Below are 26,042 nucleotides of genomic sequence, written 5' to 3'. Positions count from 1 at the left end.
TTAAAGATCATCCGGTTCCAACCCTGCTATGGGCAGGGACACCTTCCACTAGACCAGGTTGCTCAAAGCCCCATCCAACCTGGGCTTGAACACTGCCAGGGATGGGGCAAAGCCACAGCTTCTCTGGGCAACGTGTGCCAGTGCCTCACTATCTGCATAGCGAAGAACTTCTCCTTTATGTCCAATTTAAATCTACCCTCTTTCAGTTTATTAAAGAACTATCGGAACGGGGCTGTGTGATGCTAAACGTGGCTCCTACGACACGGAATCTGTGTCTGTCCCTGATGTCTGTCCCTCTTTATTTAAGCCTGCTGCCGGTGGCGGCTCCCCACGCACCCACCCCTCCATAGCCAGCTGCGCCCGCTTGCCCGAGGCCGCCAGGACCCGGAAACACCGGCGTGGGCGCCACCCTGCTCCCGGGCGCGCCGTGAAGCAGCACTTCCGGCCCTCCCCACCCCCGCGTACTGCCCCGCCTTCGGTCCGCGGGGTCTCCGCAGCTCGCTGGGGCGGTTACAGCCCGGCCCCGCCCCGCGGCCCTGCCGTCATATAAGGCCGCTGCTGCCGCCGCCCCGGCCTATCCCGAGCGTGTGCGGAGCGGAGGGCAGCTGCCGCCATGGTGTTGCACCCGGTGCTGGGGAAGCTGGTCAGCAAGAGGGTGGTGCTGGCCAGCGCCTCGCCGCGCCGGCAGGAGATCCTCACCAACGTGGTGAGTGCCCGCCTCGCCTCGCCTCGCCCCGCCTGGGCTGGGGGGGGAAGGCCGGTGGTGCTGCAGCTCGACCCCCGCTCCCGGGCGCTGGGGGTGTGCAGGTGCTCAGCGCCGGGCTGGGCCTGCGGTGTCCGCCGCCTCTCCGGCCGCCGGTCCGCCTGCACAGAGCCGGCACAAGCCCGCGCCGTGCTTCCTGCGGCAGCCGCTTGTGCTGCGCCTCGGGGCGATACCGGCGGTCCTTCCCCAGGCCGCCCTGCCAGCCGGCCTGGGCAGAGGCAGAAAGGCCCAGGGTTGGGCTTCGAACGGCGGGTGCTGCCCCGAGTGCACGCTGTCTTACATAGGAATGTTACTGTTGTTTCCAGTACCAGTATTTCGTGGTCAGCTTTCCTCTGTAAGCAAGTACCGTGCGCATCAGTTTCACTTAACCATCAAGGTTAATACGAGAATGGATTAAAGTATCCTGCTGACAGGGGGTGGTGTGATCAGGCAAATAGAAGACTTGCTCAGCCTGGAAAATGCCAACATAATTGTCTCTGGCGTCCTCAACATAAAAAGGACATGGAGCTGTTGGAACAAGTCCAGAGGAGGGCCACGAGAATGATCAGGGAACTGGAGCACCTCCTGTATGAAGACAGGCTGAGAAAGTTGGGGCTGTTCAGCCTGGAGAAGAGAAGGCTGTGTGGAGACCTCATAGCAGCCTTCCAGTATCTGAACGGGGCCTTCATTAGGGACTGTAGTGATAGGACAAGGGGTAACGGGTTAAAACTTAAACGGGAAGTTTAGATTGGATATAAGGAGGAAGCTCTTTACTGTGAGGGTGGTGAGGCACTGGAATGGGTTGCCCAGGGAAGTTGTGAATGCTCTATCCCTGCCAGTGTTCTCAAGGCCAGGCTGGACAGAGCCTTGACACGGTTTAATGTGAGGTGTCCCTGTCCATGGCGGGGGGGGGGGGGTTGGAACTACGTGATCTTAAGGTCCTTTGAAACCCGAACTGGTCTATGATTCTATATAATAGTAAAATTTGGAAGATCTTGCAACAGACTACATGAATTAAAAATGTGCTTCCATTACCTGCCCTTTAGCTATTTAATACCAAAATTTGTGAAAATTTTACTTTGGCTTCTGAAATATATGAAAATTTCATGGGATTAGTATTATGAGGGGGAGAGACAGCAGAATAGGTAGCTGTCCCTTATTCATTCTGCAGAGCACTTTTGGGACACTAAGGAAGCTGTAATCCATCATTCAGACCATTCAGGCTCCATGGAAGCACATGCTGACCTCACTGGGCAGGCTGCAGGGAGCTTTTGAATGACACTTGGGTATTATAATACATCAGATTTAGATTGCTTACTCTTGTTATTCTTCATGGGAGAAGTTGAATTTGAATAGGAAGAGGTATATTTTCAGAACAGAGACTTGGGGAAGCACCAAGGTTCAAGCATGCACAAAGTTAATAGAAGCACGGTGTGCCTGCTGGGTGTAGTAAATTTACAGGTATAACCTGGAGGCAAGACGCAGGAAGAAGGGGGGGAGGGGAGATTTTGACAAAACCACACAGAAACTGTCTCATGTTTTCTGTTTATCACATGTATAATGACAGATAAAGCGTGGGTGGCAAATCTCCTGTCAGAGTGTGTACTACTGATATGCAAGTAAAGTGCGGTGGATGAATTCAGTAAAAAATACTCTGTATCAGAATAGTCTGTGAAATGTGTAAGTTTTATACTGTTAGATTTTTATGGAAGCACCCTTTAATAATAATATCAGATTGACTGTATTGCATTCCTTTGTTACAGGGCCTGCGGTTTGAGGTCGTTCCATCCTGGTTTAAGGAAACACTCGAAAAGTCGTATTTTGCAGCCCCTTATGAATATGCTGTGGAAACAGCAAAACAGAAAGCTCTTGAAGTAGCGAACAGAATGCATGTAGTAAGTCACCGGCTATTTTGGCAATAAGATTTTCATCTTTAACTGGTGTGTGTTACTGTGACTTAATTTGCATGTATTTCTTAGGTGGTCTCAGTGCTTTTTCCCCACTGAAGGCAAATGCATATTGTTCTGTCATTTGTAAACGATAGCTTCCTGAAATTAGCTCACCAAATCATAAGAAGGACTTGTGACTGCAGTTCAGGCTTGCCACAAACAGAAGTGACATATCTTTTCTTAGCAGCATACCTATGCCTGCTTGGGATCATACACTCCATAGTTCCTTCCAGCAGTCAGGTATGTGGCTGGACAGTTGTGCACTCCAGGTATTTGTTGTCTGTGGAGGCATACTCTATGGAAAAACTCACTGATGTGAACCCAGGGCTTTGCTATAGCTTTCATTGAACAGTAGTTAAACAGTTGTGACAGGAGTATAACTGTCCTGGTTTCAGCTGGGATAGAGTTAATTTTCTTCCTAGTAGCTGGTGCAGTGCTGTGTTTTTTACTTTAGTCTGAGAAAGATAACACACTAGTGCTTTCGTTGTTGCTGAGTAATGCTTACCCTGATCAAGGACTTTTCAGTCTCCCATGGTCTGCCAGTGAGGAGGGGCACAGGAAGGTGGGAGCAAGCAGAGACAGGACACCTGACCCAAACTAGCCAAAGGGATATTCCATACCATAGCACATCATGCCCAGTATATAAACTGGAGGGAGTTACCCGAAAGGAAGAGATAGCTGCTCAGGTCAGGCTGGGTATCAGTTGATGGGTGGTGAGTGGTTGTATTGTGCATCACTGCTGTTTCTTGTTGGTTTCTTTTTTTGCTTTCCCCTTTTAATTTTATATTGTCTCCCCTTGTTATTTCCTTTATCATTATTATTAGTAATATACTGTACTCTAGTTATTAAACTGTTGTTATCTCAGCCTTCGGGTTTTACATTCCTTTGATTCTCCTCCCCATCCTGCTGGGGGGGGGGGGGGGGGGGGGGGAAGGAGGGAGGGGTGAATAAGTGACTTGCGTGGTACTGAGTTACCAGCTGGGTTTAAACCACAACAAGCTCAGAATTTGTGAGTGTAGAGATGCTGGGGGAAAGCAGAAAAAGAAGACAAATTCAGTTTTAAAGCATTCTGGGCAAACAGGCAATTTTCTTTTAAGAAAGGAGAAGCTGACATGATTTCAGATTCTGTAGTCATTGCATCCATTTTGTATCCTCAATATTGTCAAAACCAGTGATGCAGCTTACATTGTAAATGGCATGTTTGACTTCTGCCTTGGCTGTGATCACTCTGAGTACATAAGGTTGTTCCCTACCAGGACCTATTTCAAAGTCTATCTGATTAAGATCCCACAAAATGTACCATAATACAACTCTGGAAGAGAGGAGGGTGTTTGTTTGAACCTATACTGATGTCAGAAAAGGAATTTTAAACACTTTAAACCAACAGTGCTGCCAGAAGTCACCGCTCTTCAGAACAAATATTGCATGATGTCCAATGTAAATCGTTATCCAGGTTTCTGTCAGCTTCTTTTCAGAGAATGTTATAACATTAGGAGAGTGAATTTTAAACCCAGCCTTGCTAACTGACTTATATTGGCCTTTCATTGCAAAACACTATGTTGTGATAATGCTAATTCAGTGGATTTCAAAATGGAATTTTTTTAATGGTGCCTGGAATTAGTTTTATTTAAAGCACATCAACAGCCTTTCTATAGAAAAATCACCTCCTTACAAACTCTTATTAATATAATGATCACAGTTGCAGACAAGTTTCCTGTCTTGCTGTGTTAAATAATAACCATGTACCTCATAACATGCAAATCAATCAAACCTCAGCTATGACGACAGATACAAGTTTTAAGTTTATACTCCTACCTCTCAATTCCCCAAAACAGAGAGTATGTGTTCCCTCTTTTAGCAAAACTTGTCTTGGAAAAACAATCCTAGAGGGCTGTATTCCCTGGCTTCCATACACTTGCACTTTCTTTAAAGGAATTGTGTCTGCCACCTTGAAGAGCATGACTTTTGAGAATGCAGGTAGTTCTTTCCTGGATGTATTTGTTCATCAATAATGTATTTAGGCAAAATCATGACCTAGGAATGGTCTGCTCATGCCTCCTGTTTTCCTCACTTTTATGGTGACAAATTATTACAGATTTTGTAAACACTACAAAAGGAGTGGCTTGTTCTCAGGCCAGTGTTGAGTCCTACCTGTAAACCAGCAAACTTTGTTTTCTTACCATAGGTTATAAAAGATTTTGTTCTTTCTTCCTCTTTTGAGAAATACCTTCTTTTTTTCATGCCTTTGCAGAAACACCTGAGAACACCTGATGTTGTCATAGGAGCAGACACTATTGTGGTAAGAAGTCTTCTGTGGTTTAGCATTGTTTTAATTTATGACAAGCGTAGAAAGTACTTGTATCTTTAGGTTTAAAGTTTGAAAGCTGTCTTCACTGAGAAGTTATACCTGCAATATGATGTATCTTGTGGGTTTTGTGGGTATGGGTTTTAGGGTATTTTTGCCCAACAAGGCAGGTTTTGGTATCCTGAGTGCTAAAAGCTTTGCTGCTGTTTTTGCAGAGATGCTAATATTACATTAAATATTGCCTTGGATCGTCTAGTATGTAAGGGAAATTCTGTTCTCAGTCAGTTGTTGACTGTCTAGAAGTCCAGATCATGTGAACTGTTCGGTGGTGTGCCTTGTAGTGGGCATCACTTTTTACCTGTCATCTTCACAGAGACAGTGAAAGGTTAAGGACAGAAGAGGTTGAATTACCCTTTTGTTTGAGAGCTGCAGCCACTGGAGTGTTGCACTCGTTATGTGCTTGGTAATAAATCACATGTTCTGACAAAACACCTGTGATTCTTGCTCTACTCAGTCACTCATGTTTGAAGCCCTAGCTGAAATTATGGTTCAAATATAATTTCTGACCTCAGTTTCTGAAAAGTAAGAAAAAGCCTCACACTTTCTCTATCTTTGTTTTAGTCTGTGGATGAACAAATTCTGGAGAAACCAGTTGATAAGCAAGATGCATATAGGATGCTCTCCAGGTCTGTAGTTTTAAGTAAGATTCCAAATATGTATGTTAAGCTGTTCTAAAAGGAGCTGTACAGATTCATTGATGTATATGAAGAGCTCCGTGGCTGGCTGGTTGGTTGATGTTTTTGTTTTGTTTTGGGTTTGTTTGCTTGTTTGTTTTGGTGGGGTTTTTTGCCTAAGTTCAGTAGGTCAGTGGCTTAATCATGGGTATGAAATGCACTTAAAATTTAGCCTTTTAGAACTCCTCTTAATTTTGTTCTATATGAAAAGAATAAAGTGCAGACACTCACTGTTTCATCTTACAATTAATTAGGTAGAATGCTAGGGGGGATAGTAGGAGTGTGAGATGGATTACCTCAAATAGGCTGGCTAGTATTTAGGAGACTATTTCTTAACTACTCTCTTCAAAGATTCAAGTTCTTATGCTATTTATTACACATTAAATGAAAAACTAGAAGCTCTCAAAAGGAATCGGCCACTATGTGGCGCTCTGGAGCCACTACCAATGAGCCCGTGGGAGGGTCTGCCTTCTGCATCTGCTCCCCTGGCTTGCCATGGGATCCCTGGGGCCAGTCTAGATGAAATGAGTACATAACCTTTAGTTGCCTATCAAATGTTTGGTCTAAATTGCGTCACCTAGCTATTCATTGCCAGCTTTCAGTGAAGATGCCTGCAAGAGTAGTGTTTATGCTGATTGGCTTTTTCTTATGCATTTGAAATAGTCACTTCCTCCTGTTTACAATAAATAAGCTGATATTGTAGACTGCTGTGGACATCAGTACAAGTGAGATTTTGGAGACTTGAAATGTCTGAATCTCTTTATAGTATTTTTTTGTTTTGTCAATGTCTTTTCACCTATATTGGAATAAAAAAAATGTTTGTTTAGGATAATACATCAAGCATATATATTAATATAATGGTCTGTCTCTCAGGCTGTAGTAACATAATCATGTAGAACATTTTTGCACATGGCAGGTTTCATCAAACTGTTGCTTAAACCATGTTTTGTTTTTTTTTTCCTCACAGGTTGAATGGGAAAGAGCACAGTGTTTTCACAGGAGTGGCTATTATACATTGCAGCAGTAAAGGTATATGTGTCATTTTATTAAAACTCAGTGTTTGCATTAAAAATTTTAAGGATCTGTACAAATGAAGAAACAGAATGGACATTTTTCATACATAGTCTGAACTGGCTTCCTACTCAGATGAGAATTACCTTATCGATACGTAAATTAAAAGCTTCCTACAAAAGCCAGCTTTTTCACTGTATTCAGTTTTCACACAGGAAGGAGGATGAAAAAATAGAGTAGACTTCAGAAATGCTGTCTCTGAAAGCTATAGGACTAATTAAAAGAGTAGTGTAAACTGTGGGAACATTCTAAATGAAATTCAAGTAAGGCACTACAAAATGTGGGGCTGGGCAGATTCGAACCATATTAACTGTTCCTGTGTTATATTTACACTAGCTGATTAATAAAAGCAGTTGCTTGTTTTTTTTCTCTTTTCAGTACATAAGGGAAGCTTTAGGTGATGACTGAAATAGTGGCTTAATGCCTCAGATTGTTAATGAATTGTAATGAATTGTAGGGAGCAATATGTTAATGTTCTTTATCAGATAATTTATACAGTAAGCAAGTGGGGTTTATAAGAACTCTACCATTAATATAATTTAAGGAGTGTTTGGTTTGAGGGACCTCCTCTGATAATTATGCCAACATTGTTTTAATGGAACTTTTGCATGGGTCATTTCTCTGAAATTTTAGTGGACATAGTCTTTCTGTAGACAAATTATTTACAGCTTTTAATCTTTACTGAAATGATTGCTCCTAACTCTTGTCAGTCATCCAGTACCCCTACTAATATGCTAGTACAGTAGAAAGAGAGCTGCTGCAATGTTATCAAGGGGTTCCTATGAGCTATCCAGCAAGAATAATAATTGTTTAGGAAGAGTAAAAATGTACACAACTGTACTACTGATGCTGTGACAGCACATATCATTTGAAATATACAGATTTAAGCCATATGATATTCAAATGAATAAAATTACCATAAATCTGCATATTTCCCCAAGGGATTCAATCAACTGAGTTTTGTAGAATACATTTTTAGGTTTGTTATAATTAAAGCACTGTTGTTAAGCACCACATACATGTTACAGATGGGATTTTCATCTTTTTTAGCAACAGGATCCACACCCAGGTGTGCAGTTTGTTACTGCACCTCTGGCCTTCTCTCGGCCACTTCTAGATACAAAAATAATCTTGTTATTTCTTGAGAGACAATACAAAAATTACAGTGATGGTTACTGATGGAACTGCTGGATGCCTGAGACTGCACTGTAGATGTAAATCCACATTCAAGCATTTATAACAGCTATATGTTTAACTATGAGGTTTTGTTAAGAGTTCTTTGACAAAAGCCATAAAGTTAGAAGGGTGTTTGTAGCCTTCTTTGTTCTCAGTGCTGGATGTGTATGCTAGGAGTCCATAAATAGTTCTGCATAAACATTGTTGATTTACGAGTGCATCCCACATAGGAAGTGTCCCAAGACAGGGCTGTGGAGCTTGAAAATGCAAGCTTTCACTTTCTGGGGAAAGTTGAGTCCATTGTCCCTAAAGAACATTATTAGTCATTTCATACATCTGTGTAATACCTTACTTTTTCCCAAGCAAAAATGTCAGATGAATACAAAATAAAACTGAGCTGTTACGCTCTTTAAACTACAGTTTCTGCTTTTAATGAGGCCTTTTCCCTTCTGTAGATAATCAGCTAGAGATGGAAGTCACTGATTTCTATGAAGAGACTAAAGTAAAATTTTCTGACCTGTCTGAAGATCTTTTGTGGGAGTACATTCATAGTGGGGAGCCAATGTAAGTAAGACCCAGAAGCTATCACACAATATTTAGGAATAGGCCTTTGCGTGTGTTACTAGCTACAGGCATAAAACCATTTTGTCCTGTGTTCTGCGAAGCTTTGCTGTGTGTATTTGATAAATGATAGCATGGGTGATGCAAGGTAGGTATTCTGTTCTTCTCGTCTAGAGCTGATTGCTCCAGGGAAAGTGAGCTACCTTTTTAGTACCCTAAGAAATTTGGGAAGTGAAGGCTGTTGAAATGCTGGATTAGAGCAAGTACGCATGCAATATACAATTACCTCTCTGTTAACAGAGGCATTCAGGGAGCTTGGATACCCGAGGCAATGGATAGTTCTCATTATAAAAAAGGTGAATAGACTTAGTATTGGAGAACTTTATTGAAGGAAACTAGAACTTGGTTTAGTTTATTAAAATAGCACTGCTCTGCTGCAAGGAATGATGGCTAAATTTTCACTTATTCTTGTGGCCAGCTTATATACTTTCCTATGCTACAGTTATCTCTTAACTTCCATGTTTCCGCTACTCTTGTAATATACTGATTACTTACAGACAACATTGATTCCCCAGAATAAGTAGGATGGGAACAGAATGTCTACTCCTAAGATGAAGCTGACTAGATTGTTTTGTTTATTTTGGGTTTGTGTTTTTTTTTGTTTTTTTTTTGTTTTTTTTTTGGTAGAACTTATTTGAAGACAAAAAGGCTTTCCCCTTCCCTTGTATTAGCTGAAGCTTAGTGAAGGCAAATCAGGCCATAGTTAGCACTATGGATGGCATATCCGGTGATCGGAGGTGAAATTCTGGCTCTGTAACTTCAGTTCTCACTGTGTAAGAATGTCATGGTGTTTTTTAAACTCATTTGTGTTATAAAACAACACTGTCACTTTTCACTGGGGAAAGAAGAACCACTGTAGATTTAGAATTCATTTTAAGTGCTTATCTGTAAATGGGGCAATTTTTCTGAACATGTAAGGTTCCCAGCTTATTACAGAGACTGAAGCTAAATTGGATTATGCAGTGAAGAACGTTTTGTCAGCAACACAGTTTGTAACAGAAATTCCTAGTAGGCTTTTGGAAGGTGATCTTTAGTATGCAGCTGATTGAACTGCAACTTTATGCAGGAGAAATGACCATGGATTTTTAGGAAGAATGTCATTTTGAAAAATATTTTGTGATATTCTGATTATTTCCTCTGGAAGAAAATATGCTTTAGCAGTTCTTTGCTAAAGCAAAAAGGCTCATGAGCAGCACTGGGTAATTCTGTTCATTCTGCTAAGCAGGGGGTGTGACAGCAGGGGCTTCTCAGGGACCAGAGTTTCAGAGAATGTATTTCATTACTCTCTGAAGCAGAAGCCAATCAGTCTTCAAGACAATAGGAAGAGTTTGCTCTGGCCTTAGGAAAGAACTACTAAATATAGTGTCCTTTTAAATTTTGCAAAACAGTAAGGTGAAGTCTCTTACGGGTTTTTTCCTTTGTTTGGGCTTTTTCTTCCCCTCCTCTGTGGCCACCCATACATACTACTTACACATTTATGTGCATACAGGTTTTTCTAAACACACAGTTCAGATGACCATTTGTTTATTTTTTTAATGGCTGCTTAAGTTTCTGAAAACATTAAAATCAATGATCACATGAAAAACTAAAAGAAAATTGCCTCTTTTGTGCTGTTTGGATTGGGCAGAGTTCTTTTTATAGCAAGGACAGAACTGGCATTTAGTATTTCAAAAGTCTGTCACTGGTGACTCAGGGACTAATTGTAAAAGTGTATAGCTGACTTAACATATGCATAAGGAGTGAGTAAAGAGCACTGACTCAAGGTAGTCTGTGATGAGGCTATAAAGGCCCTCAAATTTTGGCTGCAGGAAGATGGCCTTTCCCTGGTTTTATTCCTGTTTCTCTTTCCAACCAAGGGTTTTCTGCTGGCTGGCAGATCTTTCCTTGCTCTGTACAAAAAGGCTGGACTGTAATAACCTTAACAGTTTGGGACTTGCGTAATGAGTAAACTTTGTTTCTGCGCACCTCTTTGACCCCACTTCTTACTTTGTAATCTTTCCCTTGTGAACAACTTCCTTGATCTCTGCTACAGCTTCCAGTTTGAAGATTCTGTGTGGTTTTTGGTAACTCTGCTCTGAATGGTGGCAGTGAAATCAAAGGACCCTACTGCACTCTGGGAAAGAGGTGATTACAGAAGCTGGAGCTGTACAATTTCAGACTTAACTATGAAGTAATAAAGTAGAATGTAAATGTCATTCTTCCCTTGTATGATTTATCATAAGAGTTACTTCTTTCAGAGCTATAGCAAACATAAAATTTAGATTTTGCAAGTAATCAGTCTTGCAGTGTAGCTAAGCTCATGGATAGCTTAGAGGCTATCAGCTCTAAGAGCATAAGAGCAAAAATCTTCCAGGTGTAGGATTACAGAAGCAGAGAAAGCTGTGCTGTTCTTACACTGGAATTGACTTTGAACCTTGTTTTTTTTTTCACGTCATGTTGCTACATTTGACTTGTCTGTAGGAAATAGTTGTTCTACATTCATGTCTGTATGGACCAAGACACATACATTGTCAGACACATGTTCTTGCCTTTGGAAACCCACCTAAAACCCAACCAAGCATTTCCCTTCATCTGTAGGAGCCGAAGGGCTTGTTACTGCAAAAGTGTTTTATTTGATCATGGACTCAGTTGAACAATACAAATATTGTATACATGGTTATACTATTTTGTGGCATGTTCAAATTCTACAGTTAAAAAGTAAATGTGTTTTAATGTTACATTTGGAAGAGTTAGCTCTATTTTATGTCTCTTAACGTCGTCCCCCCCCGTCCCCTCCCCTTGTATATTGTGGGTTGGTTTGTTTGGGAGTCCGTTGGGAGCTGTTTGGGTTTTTTAGGAAAAAACAGTGGGTGTTGCACACATTCCTGCCACATTGTGTGAGGGTTTGTTTGTTGGCTGATCATAGGGGTTTTTTGGTGGTGGTGGTTTTGTCTTTAAATCAATGGATATTGCACACATTCCTGCAGTTGGTAACTGAAAAATATTTCAGTTGCAGCAGTGATCTTGCTGTTTGTCAAAAGGTCTTTAAAGGGAGTTGTGTTTTTTATTATAACATAAATTAACTGATGCTGTTAATACTGTTAATAAATGAAACCTTGATGTTAGTGCTATGCTGATAAAAGTATCCAGTTACAAAACCCTGTCAGATTAGCTAGAGACAGTTGAGAGCTCTGTAAATACTGATATACTCTGGATTTTAGTATGGAAGATGCTTGTTGATGAAACAGTGGAACTTTTACTAACTACATAGCTTCATGCATTTGGACTAGACCTGTATTTGTAGTAGAGAATCCTTCTCAGGATCCAGTTCAGAATATGAAGCTCTGTATAAAAATGCACAAGATGTGGGCAGTTGTGGTAATGTCCTTCCTGGGAGTATGATACCACTGTTTTTGATGGTCACAATGTTTTTTGCCTCCCTGTCAGTATATGCCATAATGACTTCATCCTACAGGACTGCTGCTTCATTTAAAAAATAAAATTACTATTTAGTCATTAGAATATTTCTAATTTAGATGGTATAAGTCTCAAGTATGTCATGAAAGAAGGAATAATTTAAACTGTGACAAAGCTAGATATTGCTGCTGTGTGCAAGATTAAGAGAAAAGCCCTGTTTCCCAGTTCATAGCAATTCAAAAATATCTTTTGCTGGGATACTGATCCTCTGTTTCGTTTAGGAGACTATCAAAAAGGGAATCCAGGAATAAGTTCCAAAAATACAAAGAGCTGGTTCTCATCAAATCTAAGGTGAAAAGTCAGTAATCTTCTTTGTGTAGTAACCTTCTTTCACAAGTAGTTTGTGTAATTCCATACTATTTTAAGTTAATAGATCTGAGACTGACCTTTGGTTTCAAAGTTTGTTGACTTAGGGTTCCAGATTCTGGTGTTATCTTATAGTAAACACACTCCAAACTGCCTTGTTTCTTAAATGTGGACAATAAAATTGTTGGGTCTGTTTCAGCTTATCTGCCTGTATACATTTCCATTCCACGTAGTGGAATTTGCATAATTATACCTAAAGACAAATTAGATTTCCAAGGCTACTTTCTGTGAAAATACATTTGTGCCCCAAATTACTAGTATTACAATGGCATCTAAGAGCACAGTGGCATGAACTACAGCTCTGCTTATATCTGAGGGTTATGCAAGAACTAGACAGGGCTTAATGGGAGAGTACTGGGTTTTGTATTTGAATAGGTTGCTCCTCCCCAGGAAAGTCCTGTCTTCCTGATCCTCATTTTAGATATTTCTGTGACTAAGATCCACAAGATGCATACTACAGTCATTTGAGTTCTAAGATGTCTTCTTCAGTGTGAGTTCTTTTTGGAGCTAACGTATTCTTAAGGCCCTTCAGCCTCTTGTGGAATAGAGTGAGGGTCAGGATGCAGCTGTGTGATGCAATAGTAATGTTGTTTGTTACCTTTTTGGTAGCCAGGACTTGGAAAATGCTGGGTGACCTATGTCAATGCAGTCTGACTACAGCCAGCTGATGTACCCTCCTGCTTAGCTTACTATGGCACTTGGACTGTCTGAAGCATAAACACCTTAGGCTGCTCACCCCTAGTAGAAATACTGATCCTTGTTTTTATCTTGTGATATATAAATTGAAGTGTTGAGTCTAGTAGATTTAATGTGCCTTTAACTTGAGTACGCCTGCCTTTATTCCAGACTCTGCACTATGTCTGGAGTATTTGTGATCTCTGCTACCTTCACTCTTAACTGTAATTAAATATATGCCATTTTTGCTTTCTTTTCCCCCAGGGACAAGGCTGGTGGATATGGAATCCAGGCTCTCGGTGGAATGTTAGTTGAGTATGTTCATGGAGACTTCTTGAACGTGATGGGATTTCCTCTGAATCACTTCTGCAAAAAGCTAGCAGAATTGTACTATCCGCCTTCTAAACACAGCGTACAACATAAAAAGCATGACTCTATCCCTTCTGTGGACACTTTTGAGAACCTAAGTGATGGAGAAAGTGAATCTTCAAATTTCACAGAGCACAAAGGTTCTAGTAAGTTGGACAGCAGCGGGATGTGTTCCTCAAGATCTATTAACAATTCTGAAAACAGTTCTAGTGTCAGAAGTGGATTTATGGTACCTCTGGAAAATCAGAATGGCATGCCAGAAAGTACAACAAAACTTCCATCTAAAATTCTAGAGCTGATGGATGGATTTAGAGCCTCAAAGGTAAGGGGAAAAAAACTCCAACAAACAAAGCCCTGCTTACTACATGCCTGGCTGATACAGTTGTTTCATTAGACTTCAATATATAACAGGTAATGTGAAATACTTGAGCTAGTGTAAGAATGTAGTAATAATTAGTAAATGACCACTAAAGTATTAGAGAGTCCAAGATAGCTGAAATTTCTGGTGCAGTACAGATGTTGGGGTTTTTTGGGGATCTGCTTTTATCTGTTCTATGGAATTTTAATTACCCATTTGAAACAAATTTTGTCTCTTGAGAGAAAAAAATTGGGTTTGTTTTTTTGGTGTTTAGGGGTTTGGTGGTTTGTGTTTTTTACTGCTCACAAAAGCACATCAAAGAGGAAGTTACCTTTGTATGCTCTGCAAAGACAGCATTTAATATGGTTAGCTTATCTGAATTAAAACTGTGACAGTAACTATATGTTATATTTCCTTTCTAACTTCTAATGCTTAGCATTAGAATTCTGTGGAGGATCTTAGAGGTTTTTTTATTCCCTGTTAAGGAGATTTTTATATACCCTGTTTTCATCAGGTATGTTTAGCTGATAATACGCAGTATCTGAAGGAGACATACAAGTAACTTTTTACAAACAGGTCACATACTCTGTGTAGCAGCCAAGTGTGATGAGAAATGAGTAGCTAGACATTTTACATGCTACCAGTTTTCTACTCAGTTCCAACCTAGTGAAGACAATAGTGGAGAATGCAAAGGAGAAATAAACACCAATCATTCTAAATAGGTCACTGATTTCCATCAGTCAGTCATGTTTTAGGAAGAGGTGAAAAAAACTGCTAAAGTGGCAATGAAATGACAAACCTGGAACTAAAGATTTAACAAATTTCAGGGGGATGTAGGGAAACATGCCAGACAGTGAACAATGGTTTTGCTGAAACAGCAGAAAGTTGTACTCAGATCTGAAGGAAAACCATAATGTGGTCAGTGAAGATCTGTGGGCGTGCCGCTTGCAAAGCAGTACTGAGAGATTTGGAATAAAGCAGCCTTGAGATTGCCGCATTTGAGCATTTTTTGTGTATAGAGGATGGGTTTTGATGTATTTGAACAGGTGAGATGATGTTTAGCATTTCTTCAATTTAATATGGAGACTCATCAGTTTTTGCACATTATATACACTGTTTACAGTTACGGGATGTAGAATTTGTTTTTGTGCAGTAGAGGGTAGAGACTGGAAATAGAAGCAGAAGCTTTCTTTCCCCACTAATCCAGTGTAATGTCGTAGTATGAAGTGCTGAGTTTTATGTTGAGCTACTGGGAAATTTTTTTTTCCTCAGGGTTTGGATCTTTGTAAATTTAATTACCAGTTGCAGTGAATGCTTCCTGTGATCTGACAAAACACAACATCTCTCCACTTGTAGAATAGGAATAAGAGCACAAAGGCATTTAGTTTCACAAAAGCTCTCAAGTTCCCTTTCATTTTGGTCCTTCAGTGTTGTTTCAAGGACTTCATAAAGCAGAACAAAATGTCCTCCTGGTGAAGTTGTTGCCACCTATTTTACTTTGAACAGCTGCTGTTGCAGAACAGGAGGGGATCAGGGTTAAATCCTACTTTCTCAAGATTAGTATGTTCTGAATCTGCATAGTCTGATCCATACTCAGACCTTTGGGGTTTTTCCTTTGATTTTTCCCCCTACCTCCTTTAACTGAGAATTACAAAATAGTAGAAAGAGTGATTTGAGTCAACCAAGTTGTTGACCTCACTTCTTACTTTCTCTTTCCTGTTCCTACAGTTTCTGGGTGGTATCAGTTCAAAGATTGGTCAGGTCTTGGAAGCCAAATGGTTGTAGTCTAGATGCAGTTAGCTCAGTATTGTGAAAGCCTGGATTATAATAAATCCCACCTTTATGTTCTCATTAGAATAACAGAGGAAACTGTAAAAAGAGGATGACAATGATATGATACATATACACACACAGTAGCAGACCTTCCCTGAAATTAATCTCTTTTTCTCCATTTGATTTTTATCAAACAGAATGTCAAATCTTTTTTTTTTCCTTGGCTGCCTTGATTAAATACATTATAGTCGCCTGCAGTTGCAAAGAAATGGATTCTGTGGTTGCTGTGTGCGCTTCCACTCTTGTGCTCTAGAAGGTGTGCATGTAGGACAGTTGTGCTCTGAAGTTTTGTTCTTCTTTTTTTTCCCCTTAATTTTTATTAACCAGACAAGTATTACAGCAACTGAAGCTGTTACACTGCCTTAGTGAAGCTTTCCATTCCTTATGTTTTGGGCAAATCAAATTTAATTTGATCTTTTGCCATTGGTTCAGATGCTTAAGAATGTTTGACCTTATGGACAGTCTTACAGATTAGGATATGCTAAATATCGGAATAAAGAGGTGGTCTTCCTACAAAATCTGTAGGCTGCGTTGCAGAGTATTTTGAGTTCCCTTCTCTCCCAAACGCCTCTGGAAAAATTCTGTTACTTGGCTAAGATAATGAAACCCTCATAGCAGGAAAGAAACCCTCAGATTATGTAATTATCATAGCAATTTTTAGGAGTTTTGTTAAACTCTGATGCACTTAAAGAGTACTTCTGCAGAGTAATTCTAGGTGAAAGGTTCCTTGATTGCAGTCTTTTAAACACAGTACACCAACAGGTTTTTTTCCTACATTTAGGCTCTGTTTGTAGCCTCTAAGCTGAAGATGTTTGATCACTTGAAAAATAAAGGTCCACTGAAGGCTGTGGATATTGCAAATGAGGTTGGAACCTCTGTGTGTGGAACAGAAAGACTTCTTGATGCGTGTGCTGCTCTTGGATTACTGGAGAAAACACCACAAGGTGACTAATTCCCCCTCCCTGCAACTGCATATAGTACTAAAAGAGATGCAGGACTGGAAGAGCTGCTTTGAAGGTCACAGGGCTTAACTTGATATTGTGGGTCATTTGGATTTGGGGGAAAGGGGAATGGATTGTTACTTCTTTGCTTTAATTATTAGTAGCTGGAATTGTTTCATCTAGAGGTCAGGCTTTATCTAATGAACACATTCAAGTCTTTGAGGAAACCTTAGATTGCTTTTGCTCTCTGAATATAGCAATGACCAGATTTCTAAGAAAAAGTTGACAGTTCCGTGGGCAGTCTCAGGGAGCAGTGTGATAGCTCAGATGTATCACCTGCATTTGGGTCACAACAACCCTATGTAATGCTACAGGCTTGGGGAAGAGTGGCTGGAAAGGTGCTTGGTGGAAAAGGACCTGGGGGTGCTGCTTGACAGCCGCTGAACATGACCCAGAAGTGTGCCCAGTCAGTCAAGAAGGCCGACAGCATCCTGGCTTGTATCAGCAATAATGTGGCCAACAGGAGTAGAGAGGTGATCATCCCCCTGTACTCAGCACTGGTGAGGCTGCACCTTGAATATTGTGTTCAGTTCTGGGTCCCTCAGTATGAGATATTGAAGTGCTGGAGTGAGAGAAGGGCAAAAGAGCTGGTGAAGAGCCTGGAGCACAAGGCTGAGGAGGATTAGTTGAGAAAACTGGTTGTTTAGCCTGGAGAAAAGGAGGCTGAGGGGGGAACCTTACCGCTTTCTACAACTACCTGAAAGGGGGTTGTAGCAAGGTCAGTATCCGTCTCTTCTCACAAGTAACAGGTGATAGGGCAAGAGGAAATGGCCTCAAGTTGCACCAGGGGAGGTTTAGATTAGGTATTAGGAAAATCTTCTTCACAGGCATTGGAACAGGCTGCCCAGGGAAGTGGTGGAGTCACCATCCCTGGAAGTATTTAAAAACTATACAGATGAGGTCCTCAGTGATATGATTTAGTGGTGGTCTCGGCAGTCCTGGAGTGACGGTTGGACTTGATGATCTTGGGGGTCTTTCCAACCTAAATGATCCTATGATTCTGTCTAAAATAAGGACCACATTCCATTCCCTGATGCAGCAATACAGAGTCACAGTCCTCAGCAGTGAATCAGGGTTTTTACAAGGAATGCTCTGGAATGTGTCCGTTTTCATGGACAACAACGTAAATTTTAGTGCTCCTAACTGGAACAGTGCTTGAAGGTGTATATAGGTGAGGGAATTGGAATTAACTCTTCCATTCCACTCTATGTAGTTATAAGTTTACATATGCATCATTTACATAGTAACACTTGAAATGGTAGTGTCAGGAAAAGGAAACAAAGCAGGTTTTCAACTCTGTTAGAGGACAAGACCAAGGAGAAAGCCCTGAAGGCAAAACATATTGGAGAAAACTTGAACTAAGGGAAGGAGAAGCTGTAATCTAAAGCAAAATGCAGCCAAGAATGAGGAACTTATAGTACTCTCCATTAAATATTAGGTGTCTAAATGAGCTACTCTGGTTAAAAATAAAATTAAAAAAAAAAAAAGCCTATCTGTATCATCCAGTATCTAAATTCTTTTTTTATAAACAAAGTACTTGCTCCTTTAAGAAGACTATTAGAATTATTTCATATAAATATTTGCCCAGTAAAGATAACATCAGGATTTGCTTGCTATTTAACAGCTATGCAGGACGACATGCCTTCAGATTCTAAGCAACAGTTATACTGAAACAAAGCCTGGTTACAATTGTTTTCTTCCCATAAGGGTACAGTAATACAGATTCAACAAATACGTATCTGACATCAGATGGTGAATACTCACTTCATGGCTACATTATCCACTCTAATGACCACCTTTGGCCTCTCTTCACATACCTGGAGTCTGCTGTCAAAGAAGGAAGCAGGCAGAACCATCGAGCCTTTGGAAAGAAAGCAGAGGATTTATTTAAGGTAATATAAACTCTCATTAGGATCAAAACTATCTGTGAGGAGCCCAGAACTGATCCAGAGGCAAATGGAGACTGGGCCATCTATGAAAGTTGACTTCTGTTCTCGTCAACTTTAGACTCTAAAGTCTGGAGCAATCACAGAATGTACTGGGAAATTTGAGTGCTGACGAAAATTCTCTGGCTAAGGTGTTGCCCAACCAGCTAACATACCCTCAGAACAACCTCTGGGCCTGTTTATGTTCGTGTCCCTTTGTAACACCAGGTAGTAGTACCTAATCACACATTCACTCCTTCCACGTAGGATGCCATTCACTTTGATGCTGTTGTGTATTCAGTTCAGTCTGTGTTGACTGCATAATCAGAGCTGTTTTCAAAGTCACTTTGAGTTGATGCAGATGTGTCAATTAGCCACTTGGTGAAGCAGGTTGAGGGGCATAAATATTTGTGCCTGTTAAGGCGAGGGCTAGTAGAGTGAGCAGATAGTGTCAGAACTTCACCTCTGACAGCAGAGCTGGCTAAAAAGTGTACTGTGTACTTCAGACTACATCCTGAGGTTCTTAATTTGTATTAATCTTCTAGATGCTGAAGAAGCCAGTCTGCTAGAGGAGATGTCTACATCCCTCATACACAGTTGATAAAAGGAAATAAGGGCTTTTGGAAATTAAGGTCCTGTTAGCCTAATGTTAGTATCACTACAGTGAAACAGCAAAGAAGCTGGATGAGCAATTAGTCAAAGGCACTTTTAATTTTAGAATTCTAATGTTAATGGTGTGCAACTACTGCTTTGGTTGTACATAGTTTTAATTAAGTCATGAAACTAAACTTCAATTACTGTGGGCTTTTTTTCTCTTTTTAGGACTATTATCACAGCCAGGAAGTGAAGCAACGTTTTATGGCTGCCATGCACAGCATTGCCCACCTAACAGCAAGAGACGTGGCTACAGCATTTGATCTTTCACGGTTTAAATCTGCTTGTGATTTAGGAGGTATTGCCTGTAATTGAACGTTAATATGAATTTAAGGGAAAAGCTTGATTTTAGTTCCATATTTTATTACTTATTTTATTACTTAAAACATATGTGTATTTTTTTTTACTAAAACTGCAGTCTTATTGTCTACTGTTATTTTGCTGGTATGGTAATGTCAGGATAAAATGGTTAAGTGTAGTTAACTGAAAGCAGAGCTACTTAAATGGTGTTTGAGTAGTTTGAAGTAAGTGAGTGTTTGTCACAATCAGTTACCTACTGACACTGCTCAACACAGAAAACAAGATTTGTGGCTCAGATGATAGAATATTGGGCTGGGAGCTCCGTTTTAAGCTGTGTTGTTGCTGTCCATTAGCATGTGCAAGACTTTCAAAAGTAATGAAGGATTTATTTCTGAACGCTTCTGTATTGGGGGTGTCAAAGTTGAAACACTACACTGCTAGAACAAAAAGTTGATTCTTTTAGAATTGGTTTGGTTTGTGTGTAGTTTTAATTCTGATTTGATGTCTCTATTTTAGTGTTATATACAGCCTTGTCTTTAAAAATTTCTGCAAATTCTGGGAGAAAAGACTTGATTTAACTTTTTTAAACTTTCAACAGGTTGCACTGGAGCTCTAGCTCATGAATTAGTACAAATATACCCAAATCTCAAAGTCACAGTATTTGACCTTCCAGAAGTCATTGCAAACACCTCTTACTTTCAGCCTTCTGCACAACACACAGCTCCAGTAACATTTGTATCAGGTAAATGTAACACGTGATCTTTTGTCTTATTTTTGTTATCCTAGAGCACAGCGCAGGCTCTTCTGCTGCAGAAACTGGTCTGCTACCCTGCTCCAATCTGACTTGTCTTAGTACAAGGCAATGCATGCTTACCCATGCTAAATGGGGACATTGTATTTCTCAAACCCGTGAGAGTAAAAAGCCTGGCTACGGTTGGAAAATGTGGATAAATAAGGAAGTATGAATTAGTAATGCTTTCAGTACCACTGGGAGCAGAGGCTCCATGTCCTTATCTCAGGCTTTTATTTTCTAAGCAAGATCAACATGGTGGCTACAAAAGATTTGAATGTCTCCTTCCTTGCTTTAGGCTTTCTCCTCATTTTTATGTGTTATGAAATTCTTACCTGTGTTTTGCTATTCTCTTTAACTATGCTCTCCTATCTGCAAATCAGTGCATACCTATACCTGTTCATTCTTGTTTCTTTCTTTACCTCTGCTGAAGCTCCTTGTTTCTCTGCAGTATTTTAATTTCATTTTGTAGGAATGTCCTCTGTGGTTTCTGCAGGAATGTACTAACTCTGCTTTCCAACAGGTGACTTCTTCAAGGATAATCTTCCAGAAGCAGATCTTTATATCCTTTCACGTGTTCTTCATGACTGGCCTGATGAAAAGGTACATGTGCTTTTAAGCAAGATAGCAGCTGTTTGCAAACCAGGTAAGTTTTTTTCATTTTGTGGGTTTAAAGGTACATGTTAATGCATAAACATAATAAGTAATCATTAGATGTTCATATTAAAAAGGTGTATTTTTTCTGTCCAATCATAGTAGTCTTTGCTTGAACATCTGTGCTTGCATTATATTAATACCTACTAATAAAAAATGAAATAAAGCTAAACACAGCTTTATTCCATTCCTTGTGTCCTATCGCTGGCCACCAGAGAGAGGGGATCAGTACCATCCCCTCTGCTGCTCCCCTTGAGGAAACTTTAGGCTGTGATAAGGTTTCCCCTCAGCCTTTTCTTCTCTAAGCTGAACAAGTCAAGAGACCTCAGCCACTCCTGAGTCTTGCCCTTGAGGCCTTTCACCATTTTGGTCACCCTCCTTTGCACACCCTCTAGTAGTTTGATGTCCTTTCTATATTGAGGTGCCCACAACTGCACATGGTACTTGAGGTGGGTCTGAACCGGTGCACTGTACAGTGGTTAGCAATGCTGTGCTTGATGCACCCCAGGATACAGTTAGCTGCTTTGGCTGCTATGGCACACTGACTCATGTTTGCACAGTACTAAAGATCAAAGACTACAAAAAGTAGAAAAGCCTATACTGCTAAGATTAGCTGCTTCTTTAATCCAACAGGATTAACTAGCTATAAGGTTTGTTTTGTAAGAAGCATTCAGAATTAGATCTAGGCCATAAAGCATAATCCCATTTGGGGGGGAGGGGGGTAAAAAAAAGATAATTGTGGGTTACTGTCTTAATCTTATGCAAAAATGGGGGTATGACAGATGCTTACAGGAGCTGCTTAGTACAAATGGAAACACAACTTAGTTTAAGATCATAGTCAAAAAGTGATCTGAACTTCACTGAAGTGAAGACAGTGCTCTAAACTCCCCCCTTCCTTTTAACAATTAAATGGTTGCTTCCAGGAAGAGATTATTGAAAGTAAAATTCTGTAACTGATTCCCACTGAATACCATTAAAACATTAGTGTGAAGGTCCTCTGAAACCATCTCTGAACAAAACACTGAAAACCTGAAGCTAGAAATACTTTACTGAACCACTTTGGGTTGTTTTGAAAATGCAGGAAGTGCCTTGCTAGTGGCAGAAAGTGTGCTTGACGAACAGAAGACATGCCCTCCTACAGCTGTACTACAGTCCCTCAGCATGACTGAAGGCAAGCAAAGAAGTGGCTCAGAATATAAACAGCTGCTAGAGAAACATGGATTTACAAATGTACAAATTAAAATCACAGAAAATTTACTGGATGTTGTTTTGTGCTTCCAGACCTTGTCACCATAGTGTGCCCAGAAGCAGACTGAGATGCTGAGTTTTTACAACACTTGTGCAATGTACCCTTCATCAGCCAGCACATACTGTCAGTTTAGGATAGTTTTGACCCTTTATCTAAGGAATAGTTGTTATAGGCCTTGAATAAAAGTTGGACTTAGCTTCTGCAGGAGTGAGTTCTATGCATTTAAGAATTGTCTGACCAAAACTCCTATGTATTAAATATGTTCATGTCCAGTTATCTTGGCTAGTTTGCAGACTGTATTAAGCTCAGACTTGCTGTCTAAATGTATTGCATGGCAAGTTAAAACTAAAAGCTTTTATGAGTCACATTAATACCTTTGTTTTCCTCAACCTTGAAATTAAAGAGAATTCTCCCTCTGCAGTATATTCAGTGGTTACTGCTCATTTTTACTAGAAATAATAAAAAAAAAGTGAATACTGCACCATCTGTCTGAATTCAGGGATGCTTGTCCTCTTTTTCACTTTTCTGTGGGGCTTCCCTCAAAAACAACTCAAAGGTGCTCTCTTTTTTAAGCACTTTATCCACAAGCAAAAGTGAAAATAGGACGAAGCTCAAACATATTCCTACAGCATCTATAATGTCACAGAGAAACTTCAGCCATAGTATGCACCCACGCAGGCTGTAGTAAAACCTGTTCCTGTCAGTTTTGGGATTTTCTAAATATGGTTAAATGGCCATATATGTTTTCTGACTCATTACTTGAGTTTTAGGATTTATGTGTAAATTGTTACAAAAATTTAAAATAGAAGTTTCTTCATGTTCTTCCAGTCTTTAGTTGGAGAAGTATGTACTGTTATCCCATCTCTTCAAGTAATTTGTCACTAATGTCACATTTCCTAACATTTTGTTGGTTGCTTGTTTTCCCCGGTACTTCATTATTGTATTTTTTTTTTCTATTTAAAGTGTACTTTGTAGTGGAAGCCTTCCTAGAGATTAAAGTTGCACTTTCAGACTAGCTTTCTTTGCTATCAGTTGTGAGTTTCTCGCCTGTCACACTTCTACAGCAATAACCCCAATAAGCCAGTGTGAGAGTGGCCATGCCTCTGCTGAATCATGAACCTCAGCCAGTTAAGGAGTTGATGAGCAAAGGTCACTCATCTGCCTGGCAGACTCTTCTCTTACATTACTTAATGAGAAGTTACTTTGCACTTTGAGCACTGAGCAAAGTGAAAGTGCCACAGTGATTCAGTTCATCATGAGAAGTATGCTTACTGCAGAACATTTCAGCTCCGTAAAATCAGGGAAATGCCAGACTTTTACATCACTGGGGCTTTATTCTTGGCAGGAGGCTTTTATGAATGGAAATTCGACTGATCACATCTATACAGACATTTAAAGAGATAAGGCAAAATATTCAATAGCTGAATTAATTTTAAATGTCTTTTCTGTATTGACGTGGAACTTGCTGTTACGCTTAACAGGCTTGTATTTTGAGAGAGACTCATTCCAGCAATCAGATGTTTTCTCATGTCATAATTATTAATTTAGTTTATAATGCTATTCTTTAAGCTGCTATAAACTGAGTCAGAAAATTTCAATCCTAACGTTGGCACACCTGTAGCTGTCACAGACTTTACAACTGTGCCTCTAAGTACTATATATCCGACTGTAAAATTTGAATAGAATGTGCCTGGCTACCATACAGCCTCAACATAGTCTGTGATTAAAGCACAACGGTAATACACGTTAAGCATTACTCTTTTGGCCATGGTGTCTGGTAATGCACCACAGCTTTGCACTCTCAGGACAATTAAGCATTGGAGCACATTGCCCAGAGAAGTTGTGGAATTCCTGTCCTTGAGACATGAGGGTTAACGGAATGATAGATGAGTAATAGAAACAAGAACTGCAGCACTTGTTCACTGAATGCTGAGGTAAGAATCCTTGAGGAAAACAGAGAAGTTTGTAAGAAAGAAGAGACACAACTTGGTTGGCTGTCCCAGCACAATCATTTTTATATCAGTTTTTGACCTTGTTACAGCTATTAACAGTAGTTCTGGCTGGAAAAGGAATGGAACAGAAACAAAGGGTAGTATGTCATCTGAGCTACCCAGCACAAAAGCTTGAGAATAGCTATTTAATGGCTAAGCCCCTTTGTATGGACTGTGAGTTCATTTTTGGATGTGTTAGCTGACTGATGGATAGTAGAAGTATTTAATGTAGGGTTTGGTTTTGTTCTTAAAAACCAGTTTTTGGAGGGCTGGCATTCTCTTCACTCTCCCTCATCTTTTGGCAGGATATTACACCCCTATGTTAGTCACACCACAAAGGCCTCAGTTCCTACAGAAATAATGAACAATAATACTGACTTTTTCTCTGCTTCTATAATGCTTGTCATCCACCCTTTTGTCTGCTTGGCAACACTTCAGTATGAATAGGGAGCAGCAATATATCCCCAAAAGAAATAGCTACTATTCCTGTCTTATTGTTTTTCATAACCGTCATGCCAAGTCTACAAGAAGTCATCCCTTCTTCCCCTAAAAACAGAGAGGTGACTTGAGTTGTGAGTGTTTCATCCCTCCGTAGTGTGGAAGGGAATTTCCTGGGTTTTGTTAGAGGGGAGTGGATTATGCATTTAATGGTGGATTAGTTATAGGAGAGCAAATCCATAGAAATTATAAATGAAATCACCTGCACCTGGTAGTTTGCATCCTTACATACGATAGCAGAAATTCTCTTGTCTGGTAATGCATTAGTATTGTGGCATGCCTTTGTTTTTAAATTAGGCTGTGAGATTTTGCTGGCAGAAATGGTACTGGATGATGAGAAGAGGAGCACAGCTCTGCTGCAGTCTTTGAACATGCTTGTGCAGACAGAGGGAAAGGAGAGAAGTGGCTCTGAATATCGAGCCTTACTGCAACAACATGGATTCACAAATGTCAAAATCAGAGTGACGGGAAATTTGTTAGATGTTATTCTTTGCATTAAGACCTAAAAAAAAAAAAGGGGGATTTACTAGTAAAATCTAGACATTTCTAGTCATGTTTCATGTTTTGTAATTATGCAGTTACAAACTCAGTTTCCCATCAATATTGTAAACAAGAAATGTTATGTCAGCTTTATGAAGTTTTTTTAAAAAGGGGAAGGATTGATTGCATTTATTTTAAACTCAAGTATAATGAAGCCAGAAGATTCTACCCTCAGAAACAAGTCTCCAGCCACAAATACAGCCTTACAGCAGTATTCACATTGCTGAGAAATCAGAGTTTCTTCCTGCATGGTGCAATTAGAATAGTCCTGGGTTTAGAGCAGCTTTGCCCATTTCAGGGGGTCAGCACACTTCAACACTCCATCACCATCCACTTTAACGTCACTTTATGTTAAGCACTCTATTGTAAATAAAGAAACATTCTCTAACAAAGTCTGGAGACTGCTACTGTAGTGGCATGGGCAAGACTGGAAATAGAAGAACTAGAGTGGTACCTTCTCGAGAGAGTCAAGGTGGACTTCTCCTTCTGTGAGGTTTCTGGAAAAAGGCAGTTGTATAAAAGTGCAAGTTTCATCTGTAATTATAACGAGATGAAATGTAGGAGCACCACATTCGGTTCAAGAAAATCTTCCTCCTCATTTTTAGCCCTACTTAATTTGTGAGCACTTACAAAAGTGGATAGCAGAATATAAGACTAGGTAAAGAAAATAATTAAGTAAAAAAAAAAAAAGTGCAGAAACAGAAAAGAATTTCCCCCAGTCAGGTGTATTTCAGCTCCAAAGGTGAATGGGACAGGACAGCTACTGACTGGGCAGTTTCTATCAA

At 40.1% G+C, this 26,042-nt stretch overlaps 1 protein-coding gene across 2 annotated transcripts; it reads left to right on the top strand.

The window, feature by feature from the left end:
- The first annotated feature begins 597 nt into the window (after window positions 1–597).
- On the top strand, window positions 598–25,238 carry ASMTL (acetylserotonin O-methyltransferase like). Of its 2 annotated transcripts, none has more exons than XM_062628660.1 (13): window positions 598–706; window positions 2,506–2,637; window positions 4,943–4,990; window positions 5,618–5,682; window positions 6,698–6,759; window positions 8,433–8,541; window positions 13,360–13,786; window positions 16,437–16,599; window positions 18,364–18,548; window positions 19,404–19,533; window positions 20,134–20,277; window positions 20,849–20,971; window positions 25,015–25,238. In XM_062628660.1, exons 1-13 carry the CDS (start codon window positions 614–616, stop codon window positions 25,221–25,223), a joined length of 1,890 nt encoding a protein of 629 aa, XP_062484644.1. In that variant the 5' UTR covers window positions 598–613; the 3' UTR covers window positions 25,224–25,238. The 2 variants fall into 2 exon arrangements, with proteins under 2 accessions (XP_062484644.1, XP_062484643.1); XM_062628659.1 differs by lacking the exon at window positions 25,015–25,238 and adding an exon at window positions 22,061–23,243.
- The last annotated feature ends 804 nt before the right edge of the window (window positions 25,239–26,042 follow it).

The sequence above is a fragment of the Pezoporus occidentalis genome, unplaced genomic scaffold (assembly GCF_034315485.1).
Source record: "Pezoporus occidentalis ecotype Australia unplaced genomic scaffold, CSIRO_AGI_Poc_V1 ctg32, whole genome shotgun sequence".
Taxonomy (NCBI): Eukaryota; Metazoa; Chordata; class Aves; order Psittaciformes; family Psittacidae; genus Pezoporus; species Pezoporus occidentalis.
The sequence above is the reverse complement of the archived record's forward strand: the minus strand, read 5'-3'. Positions and strand labels throughout refer to the sequence as shown.